Source organism: Tyto alba, unplaced genomic scaffold, assembly GCF_018691265.1.
Source record: "Tyto alba isolate M040663 unplaced genomic scaffold, T.alba_DEE_v4.0 Super-Scaffold_28, whole genome shotgun sequence".
Taxonomy (NCBI): Eukaryota; Metazoa; Chordata; class Aves; order Strigiformes; family Tytonidae; genus Tyto; species Tyto alba.
Window position 1 is genome coordinate 4,820,936 of NW_024881302.1, and position 26,174 is coordinate 4,847,109.

The window sequence follows — 26,174 nt, forward strand, 5'->3', positions numbered from 1 at the left end:
GCGGTGGCGGCGGGCGGCCGCAAGGGGGCGCCGCAGTGCCGCTCCGCCGCGCTCCGCCCCGGCGGCCGGACGCGCCGCTCAGCCCCGGCGGCTCCGGGCGCTGCAGCCGCCGGGGGCCGCGCCGAGCCCCGCACGGTGAGTACCGAGGGCGGGTGGGGGGGTGTGCAGGGCGGGGGTTGGTGAAGACAGACCCTACCCGAGGTACCAACACCCCCATTCCTTTTTTTTTTTTTTTTTTGTTTTTTTTTGGGGGGGGGGGGGGAGGGAGTGGGCGCTGATGGTAGGGAAGCGGAGCCCCCTCGTAGCATCCCCGAAACACCCTCCGCGCTGAGCCCCCGCACCCGGGAGCGTCTCCCAGCGATGGGACCAGCAAGTGTGTGTGTGTCCCCGCGTCTGCTCGGACGGGAAGGTTTGTTTCTCGTCCCCTTGGAAAGGGGAGGCAGAAGGGAAGCGGCGGCGAGGGCTGAGGCTTGTCCGGTTGCCGTTGGCGACCCAGCCTGCCCTGAACGGCACCGGGCAGGCAGGGCTGTGCTGGGGAGACGCAGAACTTCGGGATCCTCGTCCCACTGCCAGGCACCTGGAGATCCTTCTCCCCACTGCATGTCCCCTGGGGGTCCTTGTCCCACTGCACATCCCTTGGGATCCTTCTCTTGACTGCATAGCCCTTGGGGTCCTTCTCCCCATTGCACCCCCCTTTAGGATCCTTGTCCCATTGCACACCCCTTGGGATCCCACTGCTATTCCACACACGCGATTTCACCTGTATTCAGCTGCTTGTGACTGTCGTGGCATCTCAGGCCTTGGCAGGGAGGTGCCGGGGTGGTCTGTTCCTCCGTGAGGCTGGAGCAGTTGCATGCTGAGTTGTAACTTTAGCTGAAAAAACTCAGGGGAGTTTGATGCTTTGCTTGGAAAATGCTTATTTTCAGCGCTCTCCAGGATCAGTTAATTATAGCTCGAAAAAAAATTATTGCTAAGATCTTATAATTAGGCAGCCTAGCGAGACTCTGCTGCTTGGAAGGCAGCAGAAAGCAAATGCTCTTTGTGAAATGTTTCTTGCATGTATATGTGAATAGAGCTGCCTGGGCAGAGGGCTGGCATTTGTACTTGTGTATTACCGGAGAGCTGATGCACGTTGGCAGCTCAAAAGACTCTGTAAAATAATGAATAAAAAAAAAAAAAAAGCAATAAAAGAAAACATGCTAAAAGGACCCCTGTTGTCCTTGTAGGATTGGGTCCCAAATCATTATAATCCGTTTGTGGAGTGATAACTGCCTTTAGGACAAATTATTAGTTCATCTTTGCAGGACCAGAACTGTCTTTACGTTCTGTTTGAACGGTTCCCTGAGCTGTGGGGTCCAGGGTGCTACTGCAGAGTGCCTGCTAATAATAACATAGTAAGGAGTTTACCCGCTCTGATCCGACTAAAGATGGCACCAAGGCTGGCATTGACATTATCAGCCTCCGATCCATCCCTAGATTAGATGGATAAAACTCACAGAAGAAGAGGCTGGGCTTTGAAGCGGAGGCTTCATCCCGAACAGAAGGGAGTGGGGGCTCTGATACAGGACGGAGGGGTTTGGGCTCTGCCCCGGCAGCCTTGGCTTTGGGAATGGGAACTGCAGAGGGGCAGGATTTGGAGCTGAGGAGCGCACGTCAAAGCCGCTGCGTCCAGGGTGTTCTCATTTCCTTTGCTCTCTGAGTTATAATTTGTTCCACATTGCAGTGCCGGAGTGGCCTCTCCCTCTGCTCGCAGCATCCAGGCTGCGGTCATTGCCATTAGACCGAGGCTGCAACGTGAGTGGGTTTTGTCCAAAAAGAAAGGGAAAAAAAAAAATAAAGGGGAAAATTTTCAAATAGAGATCTGGGGAAATGGCTTTTCTGGTTGTCATTCTGGGATGACTGTAGACTGTAGCTGAAATCTCACCACCCATCCATGCAGAGCTATGCCTGTGCTGGGACAAGCCCTGGGGACATTCCAGAAGATTAAAAAGTGTTTTAATAGTGTTGCTGCTCTTCCCAAAAGGGAATAGGATGACCTGGTAGCTACAGATTGATTGGCTTGATAGCATCCCCCCAGGGAGAAGAGGGAGAAACCTGGCTCAGGCTTTAATTGATTAAAGACTTCAGCACCAGGAATAAATTCCTGCCATCCAACGTGGCTATATGGAAAATAACTCCTGGTAAGTAGAAATGATTCTAGCCTCTGACAGAAGACGTGACTCTCTGGCTGTAATACACTTTTGTGAAGCATTTGAGTTATATGAGGTGGAATTCTTGTAAAAATCTGCACTTTCCAATATTGAAAAAGTCAGTCCAGTCCAGTCTTTAGAGCTGACATTATACAGTGTTGAGAAAGCTGGTATTAAATAAACCTGATCCGTTTCAAAGGCAGTTATCAGAGGAGATTATCACTGCTGGGCACTGCTAGCTGGTAGCATGCCCTCAGTGTTTCAGTGCTTTTATCACTAATCTGAAAGGAGATAGAAATGATTTCTGAAAAAAACTGAGGCTGACCCAGAGCAGCACATTGTTACTAGTTTGTACAAATCTGGACAGTAAACTGGGCAAGTGAAAGGCATTCTGACTGGAGCAGAATGGAGAATGGAAATTTTTTTGCGCCCAAAAATAATAACCGGAGTTGTGCGTGTTTTCCTGTCCCTAATCTGGATGATAAATTCTCACCAGAAGCTGCTCGCAGATGCTGGGAGAGGCAGCTCAGGGGCTCACCAGCTCCCTCCTCCAGCGGGAGCTGCCTGGGGGGTGGCTGTGTGTCTGTCCCAATTTCTGTGCTGGAGAATCGAAAATTTTCAGGGTAACGGGCAATTTTGTTCTGGAAAAAAAATAGCAGTTATTTGCATTTTTGGTCAGGGCACTATGAGAATTGAAATTGGTCTTACAATGGACAAACCCAGTCTCTCCATCTTGGCAGGAGGGGAAGGGACCAAGGGGCTGCAGAAAATGCCTGATGGGGAGAGAGGAGATGGCCATCCAGTTAGCCTACTCATAAATCAAAGAGGAACAAGGGGGGCTTGATTAAAGCATCTAAATACTCTTGCAGATGAGAAAATACGTTAGCCAAAAGCTCGTTAATTGAGCAGAGAAAAGCATGACAGGAATCAATGTCTGGCAGCCAAAGCCAGACACGTTGGAAATAAGGCATAAATATTTAACCGGCGGGAACAATTAATCATTGGAAGAAACGAGGAGAGGCAGAGGTGGGTTCAGCATCTCTTTGCCTTTCACATCACGACCTGTTGCCTTGTGGAAAGTTTCTCCTGTAGCCCCAGAGCTGGGGCCAGCAAGAGGGGCTGGGCTGAACCCCCAAAGAGGCCCTGATTAGGTGATTTAATTAGATGGCGCATTTGTCTTCAGTCATGGCAGAACGGAAAAGAGTATTTCTTGTGCCCCGCCAGCTCTTTCTGGGAAAACACCGTGAAATCACCGCAGGCGTTTTGCAGATGCTTCTTTTCTCTTTCAGTTACCAGGGGTCGCAGATCTGTGCAGGGTGGGTGAGCAGACAGTGCTTGGTGGCTGTCCTCAACATCCAGGAAAATAGACTGACCTTCAGGAAAAACAAATCTTGGGGAGCATCCCAGTGTGCCATGGCTGCGGGGGGAAGGAGCTGGTCCAGGACTCATCATCCACCCATGGGCAAGAGGGTCCCCAGCCTGGCATCCCTGGGGACACATGTGCTTGGGAGAAGGAGATAAAGGATATGGGGTTGCTTCTGGTTGCATCTTCTCCCCTTTGCCTTTCCTTTCTGAGAGAGTTTATTTTCCTATATCTGCTCTCTCCCTGTCTCTCTGTGATGGGGTAGATGCTGTTGGTGGGCATTGCCGTGGCTGGGTTTGCTCCGTCTCCCCCCAGGGCTGCTGTGGAGCCTGAGCTTGGGGCCAGGCTGGTCTTCTCCATCCATGGGCTGTGGCTGGATGAACATGTGCGAACACACGTGTCACCAGCCACACTCCCCCGTGGGTGATGTGCCCCCTCCATCCCAGGCATCAACAGCTCTCACCTGCAGACAGAGCTTAGGCTGTTTGGTTTGAGGCAGGGGGAATATAGTGAGATGCTGAGCTATAGGGGATATATATGGGACTTAGTAGCTTGCATGCAAACACGATGCACATCAGGGGCAGAGTCCCAGAATCTCCAATACCTCCAAAGCCACCACACTGTGAGTGGCCGATGTCTGTGAGCAGCCCAGGACTGTTCCTCCTCTTCCTCTTGCAGAGGCACAACGGACGCCCGCCCAGGATGATGTACGACGGGGGGGAAGGCCTGTTTTGAGAAAAGGGATGAATGGAAGGAGAAAAGGCACATGACAAGGATGGCAAGGTAAGGGGAGGCTTTGCATGGGCGCTGGCTGGGGGGAAGCGGGAAGGAGTAGCTCACCCCTGGTAGGAGCAGGAACTTGAGAGCCAGCAGGAAAGTCCCCGGCGGTTGCAGAGTCGGTTGTGGTGATGGAAGGACATGTGGTGACCATGTGAATACCAAAAGCATTTGTCATAGCTCTGCAGAATAAACACAGACAGTGCTGGCTGAGGGAAATAGCAGGTTTTGGTGTGGCCAGGCACAGTGTGAGAGGAGGTGGAGGATACCTTACAGACGTTCCCGCTGGGAGGCAATCACAGGCTTTTGGCTAATTACTGAATTGTAGCAGAGATGCCGCTGAATGCTGAAGAAAGGGACTCTTTGGAAAGTCTGGGTCATGCTTCCGTAGCTGCAGGCATGTGTCCTCCAGCAGCGCACAGCTGCGCCGGCGTGGCCGGGAGCCGGGCTGTCTGCAGCGAGGAGGGGGCTCGCCCGGGCTGGGGAGGGGGGGGTCCAGGAGCTGGTGTGCCCGAATAGTTAATGTCCTTGCCAGCTTGTCCCCAGGCAGCTGGGTCCAGCTGGAGAGTCCCCTGCTCTTGCAGCAGGACCCAACAGCATCGCATGTACTGTGGTTTTCTCTTCAGCCTCCTCGGAGGTGGCCGGGCGTGCCTGAGCACACGGATGTGGGAAGAGCACATCTCGTTATCATCTTATCTCATCCATTCAAGTCCTCGAGGGGATTAAGACCTTGCATTACTCTATGTTTGGGATAAAGCTGCTATTTCTCAGGTGGCCTGTGCTGGTACCTGGTGAAATCCCACCGGTGTTGCTCCAGATGTTGAATAACAGGGTGACTAGGCTAGAAGCTTCTCTCAGTCCAGGCTTCATAATTTTTCCCTGTGAAATGCCTTTGCACGCTGTAGAAGCTGTGTTTGATAGAAAGAGCAGGAAAATAGCTGAGCTATAAATAACATATTCAAAACCAGGCAGGGACCTGCGAGAAGTGAGGATGGTGTCTCTGTCTGATGTGGGCTTGGAGGAATTATTTTACCACCATCAGATGTTAAAAGGTTTCCCTTTGTGCTGGAGGTGGTTCAGGGCGGAGGAGATTAAATCTGTGAACTGAGAACAGTGATTTGATGACAAAGTTTTGTGTTTTGCATCCTTGATGGCAAGGTCTTGTAGGGACACTGGGGTAGTTTTTCTTCTGGTGGATGTTAATGAGGGCTGGCGGGGCCATGCTGGCAGCCTGGGGAAGCAGTTCTTGAACCTGACTGTCTGCCGGTGCCCTGACCTGCTCCCCAGGTCGGGTTCACCCTGGCACTCCCAGGAGATGTCACACAGCAGACACGAAGGGAAGTCCCCAGTGGGATCAACAGCTCCAGGCCAGGCTGGGGGAAGAGCAGCACCATGGGGGCAGCTGTAGCTTTAACCCCATCCCTGCCTCAGTTTCTCTAGTTGCAAGGTGGAAGGCAGGAACAACTTTCCCCAAACCCAGCGAGTTGCGGTTAAACTCCTGGGGCCAGTGATTGCCTGGCAGGGTACAAAACACAAGATTTTAAGCTCTGCTTTCCAGGCTGATGGCTAAGTCCAGTTTCAGCAGCTGCCAGCTCCCCGCCCCGCCCTGCAGCACCCGCACGGCCGCTGCACCCTCGCTTTCCCAGCCAGCGGTTTGGGAGGACGGATGAACCCCAGCACTTTCACAGGCCTGGTGGAGCTGGGAAGGTGGAAAGGGCAGCATCGCAGGATCACACAGCTCCCAGGCACGTCCTGCAGCCTTAGTGCTTGCTGGTGCCTCAGTTTCCCCGGCTGCAGCGTTCAGTGAGCCTCTGGTCCTGGGCTGAGGAGATGTACACCCTGCAGAAACCCTTCGTGCACAGCAGGGAGGCTGTTTCTGGGTTAGAAGGTGACCTCTTCCATTAGCAGCAGGGACGCTTTTTCTTCCTGAATTAGATGGTGGATTGGAGGCTTTCCAGGGCCGACATCATTCTGCCCGATAGCACTGGATTTGCTCCGGTGGTGGGATCCTGCCCAAGCGAGACGGGGCTGCAGATACAGAAAGCTGCTGGCACCCCTCATCTCCCTGGCCATGCACGGCTGGATCATGCCGATTGCTGCATCAAAGCGCTCTGAGAGCTGTGGATGGGATGTTTTGGGGGTCCTCTGTGTATGCACCGACCCCCTGCCTGTGCCTGTTCGCTGCATGCAGGCTGCACGTTGTAAATCTGGAGGGGAGGAGAAATCCCCATCCTGTCCGAATCAGAAATGCTCGAGTTCTCATTCTGGACCTGCCCCGCCAGTGGTTTGTGGTGCAGCTGGTGGCATTATCAGCGCCAAGCAAGCGCTGGGTGTTTGTGCATCCAGGATGTGAATTCAAAGCTGGCCCCAGGTGTCGGCAGTGACATCGGGCAGGACCGCTATCTGCCTAAAGCCAGAAGAGCATCGTGGTTTCCAGCCAGTTCCTGGGGACCCAGGTGCACCGGGAGCTGTTGAATGGCTGTGGCCACTTCTCCGGTCGCTGTCGGTGCCGAGCAGCCCTGTCCCGGCGAACGTGACAAGGGCAGTGTCGTCAGCAATGCCAACTGCGTGCTTTAATATCATCCACAAACTAACAACAGCCAAGAGATTTGCCAGAGTCAGGACAATTTTAGAAAGGCTAATTAAAGCCCATTTTCACCCTGTGCCTCTCGGTGAGCAAAAGCATTTAGCGGTGACCTCAGAGTGATTGCATTTGCACTTGAGCTTTCTGTTTCACTTCTAAAAAAATGGGATTGCTCCATAAACTCATTAGTGAAAGTAACTCCTGACGCCTTGGCTCCTGACCAGGACAGGCCCTGTTGTCCCTCCACTGCAGGTTGCTTGGGCAAGAGGCACCTCTTAATATACACAATGGAGAAATTTGGGGCTGCTCTGGGCTATGTTTTCAGGGACAAATCCATCCTGGGGTAACCGTGCTGATGCCAAAGAGCCCGGCTGAGCTTGGCTGATGGTGTTTTGGGTCACACGAGGGAAATGACCTTCCCTCGCTGCTGTCCCTTTCCACGTTGGAGGTGACAGTGGCTCCTCCGCGGCCACCAGCCGGTTCCTGCTTGCTCTTCCCTGCTGCACATCCGCCTTCCAAACCACTGACCTTCCCCTTTTTTCTCTTCCCTGCCCAGCTGCGCCCCATGACGACCTCACGCACGATGTTTTATGGGTCCTCCTCCACCATGGCTCCACCATCCAAGAACCGGTTGAAGCGCCAGAGCCGGATTTTCTCCCAAGTCTTGTACCGGACGCTGAGCTACAAGGACCGGAGCTCAGCCTCCGCTTCCCCAGCAGCCTGTGAGGATGACCCAGCCGAGCTTTCCACCCAGCTCTCGGCCCCCGGCGTCCTGAAGATCTTTGGGGGAAACATCTGCGCAGGCACCAACTACAAGAGCGTGCTGGCGACGGGCAGCTCGGGCGCGCGGGAGCTGGTGAAGGAAGCCCTGGAGCGCTATGGGCTGAGCCAGCTCAGCGCCGGGCAGTACGCCCTGTGCGATGTCATCGGGAGGTTCGAGGGCCCCGAGAAGAGGTGGCAGACGGAGGGACTGAGGGTCCTGGGAGATCACGAGAAGCCGCTGCTCATCCAGGACCTCTGGAAGCCCAGGGAGGGCTTCTCGCGACGGCTGGAGCTGCGCAAGAGGGCAGAGGTGGAGGAGCTGGCAGCCAGGGATGTGGACACCACCACTGCAGGTCAGAGCCGGGTGCGACGCAGGGAGAGGGTCCGGGGAGATGTGACACCCCCCCCCCCCCCCCCTCCTCGAGCTGCCTGCGGGAGATGCACCCCACACCAGCAGCTTTTGCATGGGTTTTGGGCACAGGGCAGCGGGGGTGTGCAAGTGGGAGGGTAGCCACATTTTACCTGCAAGGTCCTGGGTAGAGTTGGTACCCTGTGCTCTGCTGCAGAAATTTGGTACCTGCAACCTCAAATATTTACCCCAGCCGGTCTAGGGGTTCATACCAAATCCTCACTTGCAGCTGGGTAGCAGCAGGCAAGACCAACAGTGTTGCCTGCTCTTCCCATCACTGTGAACCAGCATTGAGGTGTTCTGTGCTTCAGCGCAGCTTCATGCCTAGCAGAGCACTGCCCTGCTCCTTTGCACCGCCATCTCCCCCCTGGACATCCCCCAGGCCAGACACCCAGGGCAAATCTGCAGGAGCAATTAAGCAAAATGAAAAGCTAATGAAGGGAGAGCAACGGTAGGGTGGGAGAGCCCCTACAAAGGTGCCTGAGTGGGTCCAGGGCTGGCAGGCAGAGGTAAGTGCATCATTAGGAACTAGCAGGTTAATAAATGACCCCAGCATGGAGTAATGAAGCTTTCTTCCTCCCACCCTCAGATAAAAGCCCCACAAGTTTGGGGGTGGAAAGGTTTAAAATTAGATTTTTAATTGCACGATGCCCTTGGTGGGTCTGACCTGCTGACAGAAGGGTCTGGATCAGGCTCTGGAGGTGTCAGCCAGGGCGTTTTGCTGGGATGGGCACAGAGTTGTTCCTCCCACCTGTAGGAAAGGGTTGTGATTGTCAAAGATGTCCTAAAAAGGATGCAGGATTACCCCGGGAGCTCAACAAACAAGAGTCAAGGTTCCCCCCACCAGCAGCAGAACAAATGGCCCAACCTGTCCCACACCAGCGGGGATGGGGCTCCTTTCCCATCTGCTCTAAGGAGGGCTGGAAGGAGCCCAGGCACGTGGCGTGAAAGAAACCAGCCATGGGCAGTCCAAGGGAGAGCAGAGACTGCTGGAGCCCCATCGGCTGCAATTTGCAATTGCAATTTTGCCTGGATGCCCCAAAATCTGAGGGTGGAGTTGGCAGCTTTGGGGGTTGCTTGCGTTGTTTCTCTTTGGCTCTTTCTCCAGCTGGGATCAGAGAGCTTAAACACTTTGGGAGAGCGGTGACTAAACCCAGGTTCTTTTGAACAGAGGAAAGGGCAAGAGCCAAGTGCAACGGTTATAGCACACGGTGGGGAGGGCCACGTGGCAGCTCCCTGCCTGAGCCCAAGGTCACAGCAACTCTCAGTCTCAAATACTCCCCCTCGGATGCAGGAAGCAGCGTTCCCACCCGTGACCTGGATGGTGGATGGGCTGGCAGCCGTGGGGAGGGTAAGGCTCCCACACAGGGTAGGGGAGCAGCAGGCTCTGGGCTGGCCTGGGCTCAGCACCCCTTGGTGATTTCTGATGGAGGAGCAGTTCCTGGCGGGATCACGTGCCCTAATTCTGGAAAGAAGCCCGCTATGCTTTCAATGTAGATATCACTTCATTTGTTTCAACGCTCCTGGGTGGGGTGGTGGAAATTCTCCTTTTTTTTTTTTTTTTAACCTTTGGGCATTTTCCATAGCTGACCAAGCTCTTCCGAGACAGAAAACCTACACCCACGTTTGCTTAGGCTGTCTGCTCCCCAGACTACACAGCCCTTGTTTGTTTTTCCTGTTAAAATCTCACTCCTGCAGCCCTTTCTTTGGGTGGCACCAAGGGCTCTGTCACCCATCTCACCCCATGCTGATGGCACTGCCCGGAGGGATGCTGTGGGGCTGGGACCACACTTCCCCACCCACAAGCTGATATGAACGGGAGTGATGCATTATGTCTGGGGGAGGCAGCTGCTTCCCCCTCATTCAGCATCCCCCAAAAGACACAAAATTCCTGGTGTGAGGGGGACTGACTGTGAGTACCCCCCACCAGGGTCACCCGTGTCACCGTGGTCAAGCTGGCAGAGGTCCCCTTGCTGAGCATCGGCTGCCTGCCCAGGGTCATGGGGCACTGGTGTGGAAAATGGAGCATCTGTGCAAAAAATAAAGGGACTTTGGGCTTGCAGTTCCCTGGGGAAGAAAAAAATACAACCAAACAGAAAAAAAAACCAACATACACAAAAAACAGGGATGCTGCAAAGCAGGTTCCCCAGGTAAATACCTGCAGGGCCCTTACCCACACAGGGCATCGATGGAGTGGCAGGACTGGGACCACTGGTGTCACACAGGCTGGAGCATCACTGCCCACCCTGCTGCTGAGCTGCTGGCTGGAGGAAAGGCTCCACACCCATCTACGGCCTGTTAGTAAATAGCTTAAGAGTTTTATCTGCTCAGTTATCCATTATCTTAATTAGTTTATTAGCTGCTTCACACTGGCGAGAAGGGCAGTCACTCCTCATGCCACTAATTAGCAGCACAGGTAGAGCATCTCTGCAGTAAACGAGGCAAATGCCCTCTCTCGCTGCTACCCCTGGCCCTGCTCCTTTGGGGGGGTGATAAGACAGCAGTTTGGAGCATCTGGGGAAAACACCCACAAACTGGAGGGTGCTGGGACAGGGGTGCAGCACTCGGCACCTTTATGGCGTTCATCTTCCAAACCAGTCCAATTCTGTGCTGTGTCCTGAGATTGCTGGGGCTTCCCTGGGAGGCTGGAGGCTGAATCACACACACACCTCAAGAAACTTGGGAGTTAAGACTATTGCATTAAAAGATGCTCTGTCAGGTACCTTTGAGGCTCTGGCTTTGATTTTACCTTAGCACGACTGCATCTAGGGAGGATTCCCTGCAGGGTCTGCGTAGCAATTACATTTAGGAAGGACTAGCCCAGCGTTAGCCCCTCCTGGGTAAATTCAAAGCATTTATTCTTTCCTGGCGCCTGTGGAGTTATTTACTGACTGATTTATTTCTTAGCCAGGAAAAGGGAACCTCTTTCCTAGGCTGTAAAAGAGGCAGATTCTAGCCAAGATCCCAGGCACCACAACCGGCAGGTTTCCCCCCGGGGGATGCAGGGCAGGTTTAGAGGCAGCAGCTCGGTGGGGTCTGGTGAATGCTGGCTGGGGGGACGCGGTGCCCCTGCCTGGGGTGCCCAGCATTCCCTAAGGGATGGGGAGCGATCCTGCCCCGTTCCCATCCACATTTGCCATGGGGCTTCAGCAGCTGCCGGCTCTGCCCTGGCCGCACTGCGTCGGAGATACTCGTGCAGCGTTTTGGGTGGGATAACCTGCGTGCGCCCAGGAGGAGAAAACAGTACCAGAGGACTGAAAAAAAATGAACCCAGTTTATGGAGGGACTTTGTTATGCTCAGGAAAAGAGCTGTGTTTATCTTTCCAGCACAGCTCTGGGGTTAGCGGGGAGCCTGGGACAGGGGTTCGATTGGCAGTAAAAAAGCAGCTTTTTCTACACCAAATAAACACAGAAACTTCCTTTTCCCTAGATAAGGGACCGGTGATGGCGTGTCTCTCTGGGAAGTGGGACCCCAGTCCCAGCAGCCCCTGCTCTGTCCCTGTGCAGGGAGCTCCAAGCAGTAGCTGCTCCCCAGGATCCGGCCCCTCTCCTCCTCTGCTCCCATGGGCCGAGCTGGGACCTGCATCGCCCCGGCCGTCCTTCATCCCTTTGGCTCATCTTCATGCTGTGGGTTGGGAACGGGACTCCTGGGGGGAGCTAAGGCCTCCTGCAGACACATTTGGGGTGGCCTTTGGCATCCCCAGCGGCACAGCTTGGGCTGTGCTCCTGCCCGGGCAGGCTTGTTGCACACCCCAGATTTCACATCTGCAGGACGCAGGCGTGCCGTGCCGCTGGCCGTGATGGGGACGTGAGCAGGGCCAATTGCCTTTTTAAGAAGGACGCGGGGCACTGGACCGCTCGGGGTGGCTTGGCCATGCCTTGCCCTAATCCCAAGGCATGTAAACAGCAGGGGCTATTTTCTCCCTCTCCCACCCCCCTCCTCATGCCCATCTCTTTAATTTTCCCAGCAAAGGAGAGCTTGATTTAAAACAAACAAACAAAAAAATGTATTTCAGAACCAGCAGCCCATTCCTCACCAAATAAGGCAGATTACTTTTTTTTTTTTTGGGTCTGAGCTTGTGAGTGTCTCTTTAAGCAGCCCTGGGCACTAAGCTCTCTGCTCTGCCTTCCCCAAATCCCGCTGGCTGTCCCCAAATCTCGCTGGCCAAAGCCTGCTCGCTGATCGGCTGAGCTGTGAGAGGGGCTCTGGCTTCGTGCTGCACTGACACCAGTGCAGTGCTGTTCCCGCAAGCTTTAGTTTGGTTTTTTTTTTTTTTTTTCCCCTCTCTTCGTCCTCCCTGAATGCCAGCGACCTGCTCCCAGGAGTCTGCCCACCCAAGGTACGAGCATCTGTCATTGGACGCACAATTTCTTATTTCTTCTGCAGAGTTTGAGCCACGCTTGCAGCACAGAGGGACCTGTGGGGACCTCCCCCCCGCCCCGGGGCTGGGGCTGCCACACGAGGGGCTGTTTTTATAGGCTCGGCCAGGCCTATTCATTCACTCCAGCTCCCACTCATCTTGCGGGCAGCTCTGCCCAGACTGATGCTCGGGAGAAGTTAATTAAAGCTTGCTCCTGCGGCAGGCGGGCAGGCTCCACTGCAGCTCGCAGCTCCTATGCCTGGCTGATGCCTGGGGGGAACGGGGGGGCTCCCTGCAGCTCCCACTTGCTGCTGGCCACTGAGTGCTGAAGGTCTGAAAGCTTTTTTTTTATTTTTTATTTTTTTTTTTTTTTTTTGCAAAGATCGAGATAAATTTTTAGCACAGATTTCCTCTTCCCCCTCCTCCTGCCCTGGCCCTGACAGTGTGGCCGAGGCAGGTAGAGGATGCTGCAGATGCTGAGCCCAGCCCGGCTGCCCCCTGGTCAGTGGGGTTTAGGGGCCAGGGAGGTTTGGGGCACCCCCTTTTCTGGCGGTGTCATTGGGGCACAAAACTCTCCGCATCGGTGTCTTGGTGTCACCCTTCGGGGAGGGCAAGGGACCGGGGGACATCAGCTCAGGGAGGGTGCACGGTCCTGGAAGGCGGGGGGTGAGGTTAAGCTGCTCCATCCTCGCCGCAGCAGCCCTCCAGATGTGGGGTGCTACAGCTGCGGGGGTCCCGAGGAGGAGGAGGGGGGTTGGCGGGGGGCTGAACACTGCTCACCCCCCTCACACACACACCCCCCCCCCCCCCATCCCCATCCCCGCAGGCATCAACGCCCAAGCGCGGAAACTACAGCGGCACCGGGCGCGGGGGGCCCGGCCGGGAGCTGAGCGCCTCGGCCCCCCCCCCGCTTCAGCTTTGCGGCGCAGCCTCAGCGAAACCAGCCTGGGCAACCCGGTTCGGCGGGCCGGGAGCGGGCCCGGGAGCGGGAACGGGCCCGGGAGCGGGGAGCGGTTCCAGCGGCATTGCTCCACCCTGCCCGGCAGCCCGGCGGCGGCGCGGAGCGGCGGCAGCGGCAGCAGCAGCAGCATGCGGTATTCCCTCTACCAGTCCCCGCACCTCCTGCTCCTGCAGGGCTACAGCCAGCAGCATGTAAGCACCGCACCGCCTCTTTGCTCACCCCCCGCCTCGCACCCCCCTCCCCGGGAAGAGGGGCTGCTTGCATGGCTGGAGCTGCTGGGGTGGTTTTTTGGGGGGGTGGGGGTGTGTGTGTGTGGGGGGGGCATGGTGCGGAAGAGCATCCTTTAGAAAACGAGCCGTGCCAGCTTGGGACTTGCAGCCTTGTCCCCAAGCACGGGAGGGCGCAGAAACGGGACCCAAGACCCCCCCCCCCCCCCACACACACACCCCGGGCAAAGCCCTAGAGGGAGGCAGGGAAAGCCCCCGGAGCAGCATCCCTGCCCTGGCCCCGGTTTTGTGGGTGATGGCTGAACTGCTCCGTCCCCTGTCTGGCTGCTTCATTAGTGGCAAACGTAATGAGAGGCAGCAAGGAGACAGCGCGTCTGGGAGCCCCTGCTCCCCAGTGCTGGAGGCACTTGGGGAACTGGAAGGGACTGGGACGGCTCTTGTAGTTAATGGCTACTTTGTCCCCGTTGAGTATCTGGCTGTTCCAATCTTTCTGGTAGGGTGACACTGGCACTGCAGCCCTTACCTGTCTGCAGCCATCCCGTTAGTACAGCTGGGGAAACTGAGGCACGGGGTGGTTATGTGAGCTGCCGCGGGGTGTGCGGGCAGGCTGGGGGGGATGGCAGGGCAGGGAGTGGCTGCTCTGACTGGGGTCCCACTGTCCTTCCCTGGACAGGGGGATGCAGGCATCCTTCAGTCTGGGGGGAGAAAGTGGGAAGGAAAAGCAGCTGTGGGAAAGGTGGGGGGGGAGGGTGTGGAGGGATGCGAGGTGGAGGGAGGGCTCCTTCTGCCCAAAGCATCCCCATTTACTGCACACCCAAACTTATTGTGCCCATTTATTAACGTGCCCAAAGCAAGTATTGCTGCTGTCCTGCTCAGCAGCGAGGAAAATAAAGAGGGAAACGTGGCTCTGCAAAGGTGCAGCAAGAGAGTGGGCAGCCAGGGGATGGCAGGAGGCTGCAGCACCCACCGCACTGCAGGGAGGAGGGTCCCTTCTCCCCCACCCCCCTCCCCTGTTCATGCTGCATCTCCCCGCTTGGCAGGACAGCCTGGTTTACCTGCTGAACCGCGAGCAGCACACGGTGGGCCAGAGGACGCAGGCGAGCAAGCCCAGCATCAGCCTGTCGGCCCCTGACATCTTGCCCCTGCACTGCACCATCAGGAAGCTCCAACCTTCCCGGCATCGCTGGGAGGAGAAACTGGTGCTGGAGCCCATCGTCGGCGCTGGCATCTCCGTCAACTTCACCAAGGTGGCCCGGACGGTCGTGCTGCGGCACGGGGACCTCCTCTCCCTCGGTCTCTATTACCTGCTCCTCTACAAGGACCCCATGAAGGCGCAGCCGCTGCCGGCGCAGACACTGCTGAGGCTGCGAGCCCTGCACCCCGCCGTCCCCGAGGGCCCCCCCGTCTGCGGGGCGTGTGGCAGCCTGCTGAAGGAGAGGGACCCTGCCGCCAAGAAGCGGAGACCCTCGCCCGCCGGTGGCTCCAGGGCACCCCGCAGAAAACTGCTGCTGGAGTTCGAGCCAGCGGCTGAGGACTTGCTCCTGCGGCGCATCATGACCCTGATCGAGCCGGGGGGGGACGACCACAAGCTGACCCCCGCCTTCCTGCTCTGCCTCTGCATCCAGCACTCGGCCACCAGCTTTGAGCCGGGAGACTTCGGGCAGCTGCTGCTCAAAGCGGCCAAAATGATCCAGAGGACGGTGTGGGTCAGTCAGCGGTGGGACGGGGGTGTTGGTGGGGTGGGGATGTTGCTGGACCCTCCCTGGGGGCTTCCCCCAACCTGGCCGGCCCCAGCAGCAGGTGCTGGTTGGGGTGGTGCTCGTGCTACTCCGTCCCACTGGTTTTCATTTTGCTTTCCCCTTTTCTCCCTGCCCAGGAACGGACACGGGAGCTGGCTGAAAAGCAGTCCCAGCAGTAAGTGCGACCTGCCACCCTTCCTTCTTTTGCCCCAAAACAAGAAGAATTCAACCCAGCTCTTCCTCCATGAGTGAAAGGATTCTATGGCTGGCTAAAACCACCCTCCCAGCCTGATGGCACCAATGCATGCTGAAGTTTCCTACTAAATTCCATGCATTCAGCTCTCTAGTCCTTTCAGCACAGTGCTTGCGAGGCCCCTGCTTGGGAACCCGTGGAAAAGCAGGCGAGCTTGAGGTGGAATAGGACCTGCAGCAGCTCTGGGGTCTTCTCCAATGCAAGACCTGGCCAAGGCTTTGCACATGTGGCTTCAACATCCCCCAGGCACACGGCAAAGATGGCCCTGGCACCGGGTCTCACCCCGTTCATGCTGAAGCCCCCTCTGTGGAGCAGGGACAGGGCTGGCGTTGAATGTGTGCATCCAGGGGTGGTGGCAGAGGGTGTCCCAGGGTGGGGAGCACCACTTTGGGGCCATCACAGTGGTGCGGGGCGCTGGCTCCCCAGCCATTTACATGATCCAGGCTCCAAAGCAGCATCTGGAGAAACTGTTGGCGTTTGCTGTGAGCTCTCCTTTAGGACCAGCTCCGAGGATGCTTCCCAGGCCTTTCCTACAGCAGGAAAAAGCAGTTCAGCAGCTGAGAAACTTCCCAGATGCTTTTTATTTATTTTGTTTTATTTCTGAACGGCCCAGTGTGGGCGGGCTGGGTTTAACCGTCCAGAGCTGGCAGGAACAGCACATACTTCTAGGGGAGAGCTGCTCTTCAGCCAGGAGTATTTACTGCATTTCAGCTGTACTGGGGGGAGTCTCCCCCCAAAAGCAGCACCCCCCAAAGGCCAGGTAGCCCTCAGCCAGCCCAGTCCCTGCAGGGTCCCCTTTGTCATCCCACAGAGCAGGAACCATCAGCTTTTTGCTTGTAAAGGGTCTTCCTAAAGATGGTGCTGGGCTTGGGGGTGAGGGCATACAAATGCTTTCCTGGCATTGCCCCAGGATGACTGTTTTCTCCCCAAAAACTTGAGTGGGGATGCCGAGGAACAGCAGCTGTAACACCCGCTGTGTCTCCCTAGCCAGGACCCCACCACCCTGTCCCACTTCACCATCACAGACCTTCTCCCGGACCTGCAGCACATCCTCTTCTGGATGGCCAATGCCATCGAGGTCCTCTACTTCATCCAGCAGAAATCACCCACCTACATCCAGAGCATGGAGGAGGAGCTGGACGTCAGAGGTAGGGCTCGATGCAGCACCTTGCTTGCTTCTCCAGCCAGAGCGACTTTGCTCTGCTAACCCCCAGCTGCAAACAGCGGCCAGTGCCCCTCAAAATGCTCCTTTAATTCCTCCAACCCCTCCATAATCCTCATTAGCAGGCTGGGGTAATCTGTGTGGGAGGAGCAGCCTCGCATTGTGCAGTGGTGCTGCTTGGATTCAGGGCCGGTTGTGTTGTGTTGGCAGCTAAAGCTCCCCTTTCCAGTTTGCAGTTAATGCCTCGAGGGTGGCTTTCTGCCCCTCGGCTGCACCTGGGTTTGCAGGCAGCCTTGCAGATTTGCTCACTGCTGAACCTCGTGTTAATGCAGCAAAAAAAAAAAAAAAAAAAAAAATTAGTAAAAAACATTCATAGGTCAGAGAGGCTCTTGGAGGGACAGGGCAGAGGCCACCACGCTGTGCTGCCAGCGGTGTTGTGAGCTGTGGGAGGTGCAGGTGGGGGCTCTGGGACGAGAGGAGCCTCTTTGCCCCTGTTGGGGGGATGCCAGGGTGGCGATGCCACTAATAACCCCCCACCCCGGGGATTTGGGGAGCAGTGAATTCGGGCCACCTTGCTGCTGCAGGTTTGCTCCCCCATCCTCCTCTCCACCCTGTAGGCTCCAAGGAGTCTCTGTTCTCCTCGACCATCACAGCCAGCGAGGAGGCGATGACGGTGCTGGAGGAGGTGATCATGTACAGCTTCCAGCAGTGCGTCTACTACATCTCCAAGGTACGTGCTCCCGGGGAGGGCAGCAGCATCCCACGGGGCCAGCACGAGTATCCCCAGCAGCGCTCTTGGGCTGCGCAGGGAGTTGGTTTTTTTTGTTGTTTTTTTTTTTTTTTAGCTTTTACTCTTTGGCAGTTGCGTCGCACCGAGGTGTTTTCCTTTGGGCTGAAATGCCCCGATTTTTGGTTGCAGCCCAGGAGATGTATCGAGTTACTGCAGCGTGTTTCCCTGCCTGCAGTGCAGCGGCTTGGGGGAGGCATTTGGGGAGAGCTGCTTGGCTCCGGCCCGCGCGGCATAATGGTGTGATTCAGGGCGTGATGGAAAGGAGCCCCTGGACCGTCGCCGTTGGACCGCGAGAGCCGGGTGGCATCGGGAGCGGGGAACAGAGCGGGCAGTGTGAGGCAGGAGAAAGGCCGCTGTGTGCGGGACGGGGACACGGGGGTTGCTCCTGGGCTGCTCTGCCGGAGCGGCACCCTCCTCCCCCAGCACCCTCACCTCCCCCTTAGCCTCGGCAGAGGTGGGTGCTCGGTGCTGCTCTCCCATTTAAGCAACAGGGAAAGGTCATCCCCATCAACCCTGGTTTTTCTTTCGCCCTTGTGCCCAACCGATTGGCTGCTGCCCTGGTTCAGATCATTTTTCTGATCCCTTTAGCTGAGCTGTCCCATGCTGTCACCTCCAACTGCTAAAAGCGACAGACACATTCTTTTTTTTTTTTTTTAAACACTCATGCAACATCAGGTTGCATCCAGGCAGGGGTTAAGCAGGATCAGCCCCTTGCCAGAGCAGCGCCAGCAGGGTTTGCTCAGCTTGCGGAGGTGAGGGAGTTGGAAGGGTTTGGCTCATGCAAAAAAAAAAAAAAAAAAAGAAAATTAGTCTGCTGCGAACTTGCCACTCTCTCTGCAGTGTCTGTACGTGTCGCTCCCTGCCCTGCTGGAGTGCAACCCCTTCCAGAATGACTGCAGGGAGAGCTGGCGGGCGTCTCCGCCGCTGCCCGAGGAGCTCCGCAGGGTCGTACTCATCTACCAGGCAGTGCTCGACCTGCTCCGCCAGTACGAAGTGCACCCGGAGATCACCTCCCAGATGTTCGCCTACCTCTTCTTCTTCTCCAACACGCTGCTCTTCAACCAGCTCCTGGATAAGGGTTAGTCCCCCTCAAACACCCAGCCTGGACTGGGTAACCCGTAGGGGACCAGCCCTTTGGGAGACCTTCCAGTCCATCCCAGTGCCATCTCGGGGGGTACAGGAGGGAGGGGGCTTCAAGCAGCTTGAAGGGGGCTGGAAACAGGTGGGTCTTGGCACTGTTATGAGGAGACCAAGCACAGGCTCAGCTTCTGTCTCCAGGGTCCCCATTCCCAGGAGGGCTTTAACCCCCCAAGTGCCCCATGCCTCAGCCCCTACAGGAGCGCTGCCCGTCTGAGCCTGAGCAGAAGAGGCCGAGAGCAGTTCGGAGAGGCAGCTCCTCAATAAACTGCTGCAGCCTGCTTTGTAACTGAGCTGCTCGTTAGCCCTCATTAACACAGCAGCCCCACGTCTTGCTGTTATTGCCGGGCAAGGTCCAGCCACCACCAGGAGTTACAGCTATAGGATGCTGGGGTCATTAACCTGGAATTATTTTGCTGCCCTGGGGCAGGGGCTGGGCTCCAGCCAAAGGCTGAGGGGGGGCTGTTCCTCGACATGTGTTGAGGGATGCTCTGCCTCCGCAGGCTCTTCTCTCGGTTGCTTCCACTGGTCGCAGGGGGTGAAGCTGCGGGCCAGCGTGCGGCTACTCCTGGAGTGGCTGCGCGGTGCCGGCTTCGAGCAGCTCGCCCAACAGTTCTTCGCCAAACTCGCCAGCGTGGCCAATCTGCTGGCCATGCCCGGCTCCCAGCTGGTGCAGGTGAGGGATACCCAGCCTGGGGCTCGCGGCATTGGGATGGGCACGGGCAGGAGAGACCCCGCTCGGCGTTTGGGGGGTCCCTGCAGTGATATGTCCCTTCTTCTGCTACCTGTCACTAGTTGTACCTTCCCGGGGTGGTGGGCGTGTGGGTGGGCAGTACTGAGTAAGGGATGCTGAGGTTCACTCCATCTTGCCCGGCCTCTCCCTCCCATCTCCCTCGTGAGCCCCTGCTCCATGGAGAAAACAGCACCTTACCTTTCCCGTTCGCCCCCCGCTCTGTCTCCTCGCTCAGATGACCTGGCCGTCCCTGCGTGCCGAGTTCCCGGCGCTGAGCCCCGCGCAGCTCCACCGGGTGCTGAGCCAGTGCCAGGAGGTGATGGATGTGGGCTGCATCGCAGCGTGGCAGCCCGGTGAGGAGGAGAGCCCAGCCACTTTCCAGCCCGGTGAGCCCCTGGCTTTGCGCTCAGCGCTGCTCCGGTCACCCACAGGCTCCCTCCGAGGTTTTTATGTACAAACCAAACAGGCAATTCCCGTCCCCTCCCTGAGGCTCCTGTAGTAACTGCAGCGATCAGAAATAACCATGGCCCCGTGTTTGGGATATTTCAAAGGATGCAAAGCGCACTCAGAAGGGCTTGGGGCTCTTTCTGTGTTCCCAAGTGAGGGATGCTGCTGCCTCGCAGCTCACCGTGTCCCCAGTCCTGGCTGGGAAACTGCACGTGGCGGAGAGCTGGGAGGCAGGAGCGGGGTGCAGCCCGGGCCAGTGCTAGCCTCCTTCCCTCTGCCTTTCAGATGAGATGCTGGAGTCCTTCGACAACCACCCACCCATCATCCTGCCCAGCGGGGGCTTCAAAGTGGACCTGGAGGTGGAGACCTTGGATGACAACATCTACAGGCACCTCCTTTACATCCGCCACTTCCTCTGGAGCCTGCAGAGCAAAAGCCCCCACACCAGTGAGGGGCCAGGCTCAGCACCCCAAAAGGTAGCCTGTACCCCATGGAGGGGCTGTTCCTCGCCTGGGTGGGGAGGAGGGTCTCGGGTCCCTCTGGAGCCCCTCCAAGCCCAGTGCTAAGGTCTTGCTGCCCTCGCCCACAGCCTGAAACTGCGGTGATGCCCTCATGTAGAACTGCTGGAAGGATTAGCACTGCTAATCCCCCAGCCTGGGGGGTGCGGGAAGGTGAGCTGGAAGGACAGGCGCGTCCCACCAATCTCGTTAGTGGGGAGGGGGGAGGAAGGGGGGATGCCTGCAGGCAGCGCTCCCCTTCTCCCTGCGCATTCCACTGCCCTCCCTGCCCTGCAACCTGCTTGTGTAGCCGGTCAGGCTTGCACAAAAGCACTAATTAGCTAATGCCTATAAAGCACCGGGAGGGCAAGATGTGCTGTGGGTGCTAAGATCAGCTGTCATTTGCCTCCAGCTCCCTGGGGAGGATGTCCCTCCAGCAGGTCCCTTTCTCCCCTCCTGCCTTGTCCCCATCAACTGCAGCACCCACAGGCACAGCTACCTCCTCCGGTCACCCTGGGGCCACATCACCCAGCTCTGGGGCCACAAGAGGAGCTGTGTGTCCCCCTCCAATGGGATCCCCAGCAGGGAGAGGACCAGGAGTCCCCTTCCTGGCTGGCTGTGAGCATCCCCAGCACAGCCCTGGCCACAAAACTGAGATACGGGAGCTGTGCTGGGAAGCCAGGACAAGCCCTGGTGGTGTCCGAATTGCCAAGGCTTTGGCTGGAGCCACAGCAATCCTGCCTGCAAAACAGACAAGGTGGTGGGATGCAGGTAGGGTGTAAAAAGCACATGCCAGGGGGAGGGAGGGGGAGGCACAGAGTGTTTTTCTCCTTCTTAAGAAAGAGGCATGCACAACGCCAGATGTCCTGGAGGTGAGCGAGAGCCCGGCTGCTGCCCTGGGGACCACCATCACCCAGGAAGACTACGGCTCCCTGGGGGGCTGCGCCGAGCCGGAGGGGAGCCCCCCGCTCTGCCTGGCCACCAATGGCTGCCCCTGTGAGCACCCCACCAGTGAGCCCCAGCTCCAGGAGAAGCTCCAGCAGCTGCACCTGGGCAGAGGACCAGCCCCCAAGGCCGGCACGGTGCCCACAGACCCCTCCTGCCTGCTGACGCCACCCACCACCCCCCTGAATTTCGACTCGGGGAGCCTGGAGTCCCCACAAGGCATCAGCAAGGGGCTGCAGGACCCCCGGAGGAACGGGATGAATGGCACCAAAGGCAGCACCCCCGAAGGTACCGAAAGCTGGCGCTGCCCTGCTTTGGGGGGTGCAGGATTGGGGCACGAGGGTGTTTGCTGCCATTCTCCTGTGCAGTCCTGCCCGTACACACGGTTCCTGCAGGGACTTGTCAGTGCTTGGACAAAGCAGGTGAGAGCAAATGAAGCATCTCATCCAGCTCCTGCCCTGGCAGAACACCAGCCCTGGGGCTACCCGAGGCCGGCTTTGACGGGGTATGGGGGGGGGCAGCTTTCTGTGGGAGGTTGTGAGGCTGGGTTTGGGTGATGCCAGAGAAGTAAGCTGGTCTCTCCGCTGCCAGGATGCTCACCGACCCCCTATGACTACCCCACGCCAGAGTCTTCCAGCCGCAGCTCTGCCACCGATGACTTCTGCTACGTCTTTGTGGTGGAGCTGGAGAGAGGACCCATCGGGCTGGGGATGGGGCTGATCGACGGCTTGGTGAGTTCTCACCGATCGTGGGACAGGGCCAGTGTCCTCCGAATAGCTGGAGTGGGACACGTGGGACATGTTTTATACCCCAAGAAAAGCCAGCAAAGAAGCTAATGGCTTCTCATGGGAGCTAGGCTGCTTCTCCTGAGAAAAAGGAAGCACAGAGTGATTTTTTGCGAGGAGCAGATATCTGCTCCTGGGTCACCGTGCCGTGCATGCAAAGCCCATCACAGCTGTCCTGCAGCTGGAGAGAGCAAACAGGCTCAGCTCTCTTGTGGAAGGAAAATGACTCAGCTGAGGTCTTTCCTCCACCCTTCAGTGGGTAGCGAGGGAAGCGGAGGGGAGCAGGGAGGCTTGTGGGGTGCCAGAACAGCTCTGCCAGCGATGGCACTCCTTGCATAAGGTGGCGCTGCAATCTGTTTTAGTGCGGTGGATCATCTTACTAAGTGGCCTTTCACAGCAGTGCATTAGTCAGTAGGAAACAGGCCATCACCGAGCCCTGGGGACAGCCATGAGCAAAGAGCTCCCGTCCCAAGATGGCTGCAGGTTACTTTTAATTAAACCGAACAAGAAAAGATTGCCCCCACCTCTTCTTTCTGTGTATAAATTGATAAGCCACTTCAGGTTTGCATTTTCTTCTTGGTCCTATTAGTGACACTGCTCCCAGCACCTCCAGGGTCCCCCCGGGGCTGCAGGCACCCGCTATGAGCTGTCACCCTGCCTGGGCCGCGCAGCCCTTCGGGACCACAAACCTTTGGTGTCTCCTGGCTGGTCACTCACCGCTTTCCCCCGCCAACAGCACACTCTCCTCTGCTCCCCGGGGATCTACATCCGCACCCTAATCGAGGACAGCCCCGCGGCCGCTGACGGCAGGCTCTCCATCGGGGACCGCATCCTGGCTGTCAATGGCACCAGTCTCATCGGGGCGGACTACCAAAGGTGAGTCGGTGGGCCCAGTCCAGTGTCGGCACTGTGGGGGTTACTGCTCAAGCCCAGGTTTTCAGCTGTTTTGCAGGAAAAAGCTGCACAGGGTCTCCAAGTCCCTGCTGCTACAGTCCTGGCCAACAATGCAGAGGGTGCTGCGGTAAGGGCAAGCCGCAGAGAGAGGAGCGACTGGAAAGGGGTTTGGAAGAAGGATCAGGGAACAAAAGCTGGAGAACATATCTGGGAAATAAATGAGAGCTCCAGAGGTGGAGCTCAGCAAGTCAGAGCTGCTCCAGCCCCATCCCAGCCCAGGCTTCCTCTCACAGGCCCCGGGATGGGGCAGCTCGTGCCCTGCCTGCCTGTCCGAGGCAGAGCCCATGGGGTAACAGCAGCTCAGGGCTCATTTGCCCTCATCCTGGCAGCGCTTGCGTGGAGACCAGGCTCTCCCCGTAAAGCTGCGGGCAGAAGAGAAACAGACCCTGCTTGTAAGACTGAGCGGGCGCAGAGCAGAGGGTGCAGGTGTTTTTGCAAACTCCCGTGACCTGGCAGGCTCCTGGGGGGCTGCCAGCCTGCGGGGGAGCCAGAATTCACTTCTCTTCCTGTTGCCGCTCTCCGCAGTGCAGTGGACCTTATCCGCTCCAGAGGGAAGAAGCTGCGGTTTCTGGTTGCCAAGTCGGACATCGAAATAGCCAAAAAAATCAGTTCCAGCTCCTCTTCCTCCTAGTCCTTGTGGGATGAGGGGCCTTCTGCAGCAGCTTGCAGGTGCAGCTCTGGTTAAGGCTGACCTTGGGGAGCCTGGAGTACGAGAGGGAGGACCAGGACTCCACAACTACCTTCGATTTGCTTTTTGACATCCTGCCTGTGCGCTGCAGCAGATGAAGGGACACGCAAGGGTGGTGCACGCTTCTCCCACTGCACTGGGTGGGATCATCATTCCTGATCCATTGCTGGGCCTCACTTTATACCCTGTGTCATCCTTCTCAGGAGTTTTCCTGGTCCTTCACCCCCTCTGGCAGGGGGCAGGATGGGGACGATCCCCCCATGGGGACTGTAGGCAGGCTCCTCCATTCCCCTAAGCTGGCAGCCCTGCGTGATCTTTCATGCTGGCAGGCAGAAGGCTTGAAACACCTTTCGGATTTAAAGATTAACACGTGGGGCAGGCCTGGGCTTCACTGTGGCAGTGGCTACCTGAAGCGTTGGCACATTGGGCTGGAAAACGGTGCCCAGCTCTGGGGGGTGGTAAAGGCAGCACAAGCACCCAGGAGCAGGATGCCAAAGCAGGATGCATTGCTAGGAGCTAAGTTCTCTGGTGCCATACCTTAAGTCAGATGTGTTCCTGCTGCAGGGCTGCAGTCACACCACCCCAGCCCTGCTTTGGGATGGGAAGCAGGTACAGCAAAGGGGTGACACCACCAGCAGTTCCCTGAGTCCTGGGGAGAGCTCCTTGAAGAAAAGGACTCTCTCGCCCTCGCTCATGCAGATTTATTGCCCAGCTTTGGCACCGTGATCCTGGCAGAAGGCCCCCAGGACTGACCCAGCAGCACGAGGCATTCACAGCAGAGAATTTCCCCACACAGGAGCTGTTGCCCTCTCCAAGGGGCTATGGCTTAGTGCTTCTGTGCTGGTCCCTGTGAGCTGGGAATGGTGGGTTTGTGCCACCAGGAACCTGAGCGAGCCCGGCAGCGTGCGGTGCCAGCCCCCAGCTGTGGCTGACACTAGCCTGGGCAGACAAACGATGCCCTGGCACCATGTCCTGGTCCGACCCCTCCAGCTTTGCCAGGCTATTGTAAGGTCTCCTGTTTCCTACCCAGCTCAGAGCACCTCAGAAGCGCGTGCTGCTGACATGGTGACGTGCAGCAGAGGCTCCCTTTGGAAGGTCAGTCTTGAATGTCCCAGAAACAGCTCTGTTATCTGCTGCCAAAAGCAACGGTGTCAGGAGAGCTGAGGTGGCAGCTCCATCATGCGGCTGGCCCGTCCCCTGCACACCCAGCCTCCTGCTTGCCAAGTCCTCCCCGTGCTTTTAGCAACATTAATGGGATAAACCCGACCTGATTTCCACATAGAGGCAGATATCAGAGCTGGTTTAGCTGAACCCTATTAAAACAGCCTGCTGCAAAGTCCTACATCACACCCTGCACTTAAACCAGCATGGCTCTGGCAGCAAATCAGATGTTCACGCAGCAGTTCAACAGTGCTCCAAGGATTGTGACACTAAAAACAGGATGCTTAACAGCGTTGGCCTTAATGAAACCTCACTGCTGTAGTTTTGGTTTCTGTGCTCAGTCTTGCACTTTGCAGAAGGAGAGAGATGTCAAAATAATCCATGCAGGGGAAACACTCTGCTACTGGATTTCAATGCAGACTGGCCTGCCTTTTCTAGGGTAGGATGGACAATGCACCTTCACCAAGACACTAGTGCCTTGCTCCTCTGCTAGACCATGCTCACACCAACTGGCCTGGGGTGCTGCCTCAGCAGGGCCTGGACCACTGCGTCCCTCCTGCCCCTGACACAGCTGTACCAGGCAGGTGAGCAAAGGGGTTTGGGCTCCTGGGGGATTCACTTGGCTTTGATCAGGTAGGTATGTTGGCCTGTCGTCCTCCATGGAGATCAGCAGGTTTGGAGGGCAGCAAAGGGGCTGCCTAGAGCCCCTGGGCAAACTGCACGCACTCCCTACTCGCCTCTGCCTGAGAGCCAAGCCTCGGGTGAGGCTTGTTTTGCACTGGACAGTACTGGGGCTGCACCCTGGCAAGTTCCAGTGGTACCAACGCAACCCTTTGCTCCCCCCTGAGCCTGAGTCTCCAGGCTCCCCAGGAGGTGGGAAACAGCCCCAGAGCAGTATGTTGCTCACAGTGCAGTCAGATATTGAAACAGACTGTAAGTAAACCCTGCTATTTACTAGTGTGCATGAGGGCTTGCTTCTCCTGGGAGGAGCAGTGGGAGGTATTTACTTCCCCCATTTGTTAATACTGTACAGCTCGAATGTGTATAAACGTCTCATGCAGATACAGAACACAGCATGGCGCCTGTTTAACACGGGGCTGATGTATATTAAGAAATGCTTTTGGTGTCAACAATAAACTGGATCAATAAACCTCTCTAAGCTCCCATCTGGTAGCTGTCTTTTGGATCTCGACATGTTCATTCTGATGGTAAGACAGAAGAGCGGTAAGGGCTCGGAGCAGACTTCATGA

At 57.0% G+C, this 26,174-nt stretch overlaps 1 protein-coding gene and 1 long non-coding RNA gene across 4 annotated transcripts; one reads left to right on the forward strand and one right to left on the reverse strand.

The window, feature by feature from the left end:
- Positions 1-59: 59 nt before the first annotated feature.
- RADIL (Rap associating with DIL domain) lies at positions 60-26,090 on the forward strand. 3 transcript variants are annotated; one of them, XM_042798530.1, is made up of 16 exons: positions 60-135; positions 4,231-4,335; positions 7,470-8,028; positions 13,272-13,597; positions 14,674-15,339; positions 15,510-15,547; positions 16,613-16,773; positions 17,405-17,517; positions 18,418-18,655; positions 19,218-19,390; positions 19,683-19,833; positions 20,180-20,370; positions 21,231-21,624; positions 21,928-22,067; positions 22,858-22,997; positions 23,601-26,090. In XM_042798530.1, the coding sequence occupies exons 2-16, from the start codon at positions 4,300-4,302 to the stop codon at positions 23,704-23,706; spliced, it is 3,432 nt and encodes a 1,143-aa protein (XP_042654464.1). In that variant the 5' UTR covers positions 60-135; positions 4,231-4,299; the 3' UTR covers positions 23,707-26,090. The 3 variants fall into 3 exon arrangements, with proteins under 3 accessions (XP_042654464.1, XP_042654463.1, XP_042654465.1); XM_042798529.1 differs by having other exon boundaries at positions 23,606-26,090; XM_042798531.1 differs by lacking the exons at positions 60-135; positions 4,231-4,335 and adding an exon at positions 12,394-12,424 and having other exon boundaries at positions 7,883-8,028; positions 23,606-26,090.
- Positions 2,637-12,387, reverse strand: LOC122153967. Its single transcript, XR_006165853.1, has 3 exons — positions 8,752-12,387; positions 4,393-4,511; positions 2,637-4,278 (listed from the first exon to the last, which is right to left on the reverse strand). It is a non-coding gene; the product is annotated as an uncharacterized LOC122153967 (long non-coding RNA).
- Positions 26,091-26,174: the final 84 nt, after the last annotated feature.

Coding starts and splice junctions, on each gene's coding strand:
- RADIL (XM_042798529.1), top strand. CDS start 4,300: ATGGAAGGAGAAAAGGCACATGACAAGGATGGCAAG. Junction 15,548..16,612: donor GCTGAAAAGCAGTCCCAGCA/GTAAGTGCGACC, acceptor GTGTCTCCCTAG/CCAGGACCCCACCACCCTGT. Junction 20,371..21,230: donor CAGGCTCAGCACCCCAAAAG/GTAGCCTGTACC, acceptor CTCCTTCTTAAG/AAAGAGGCATGCACAACGCC.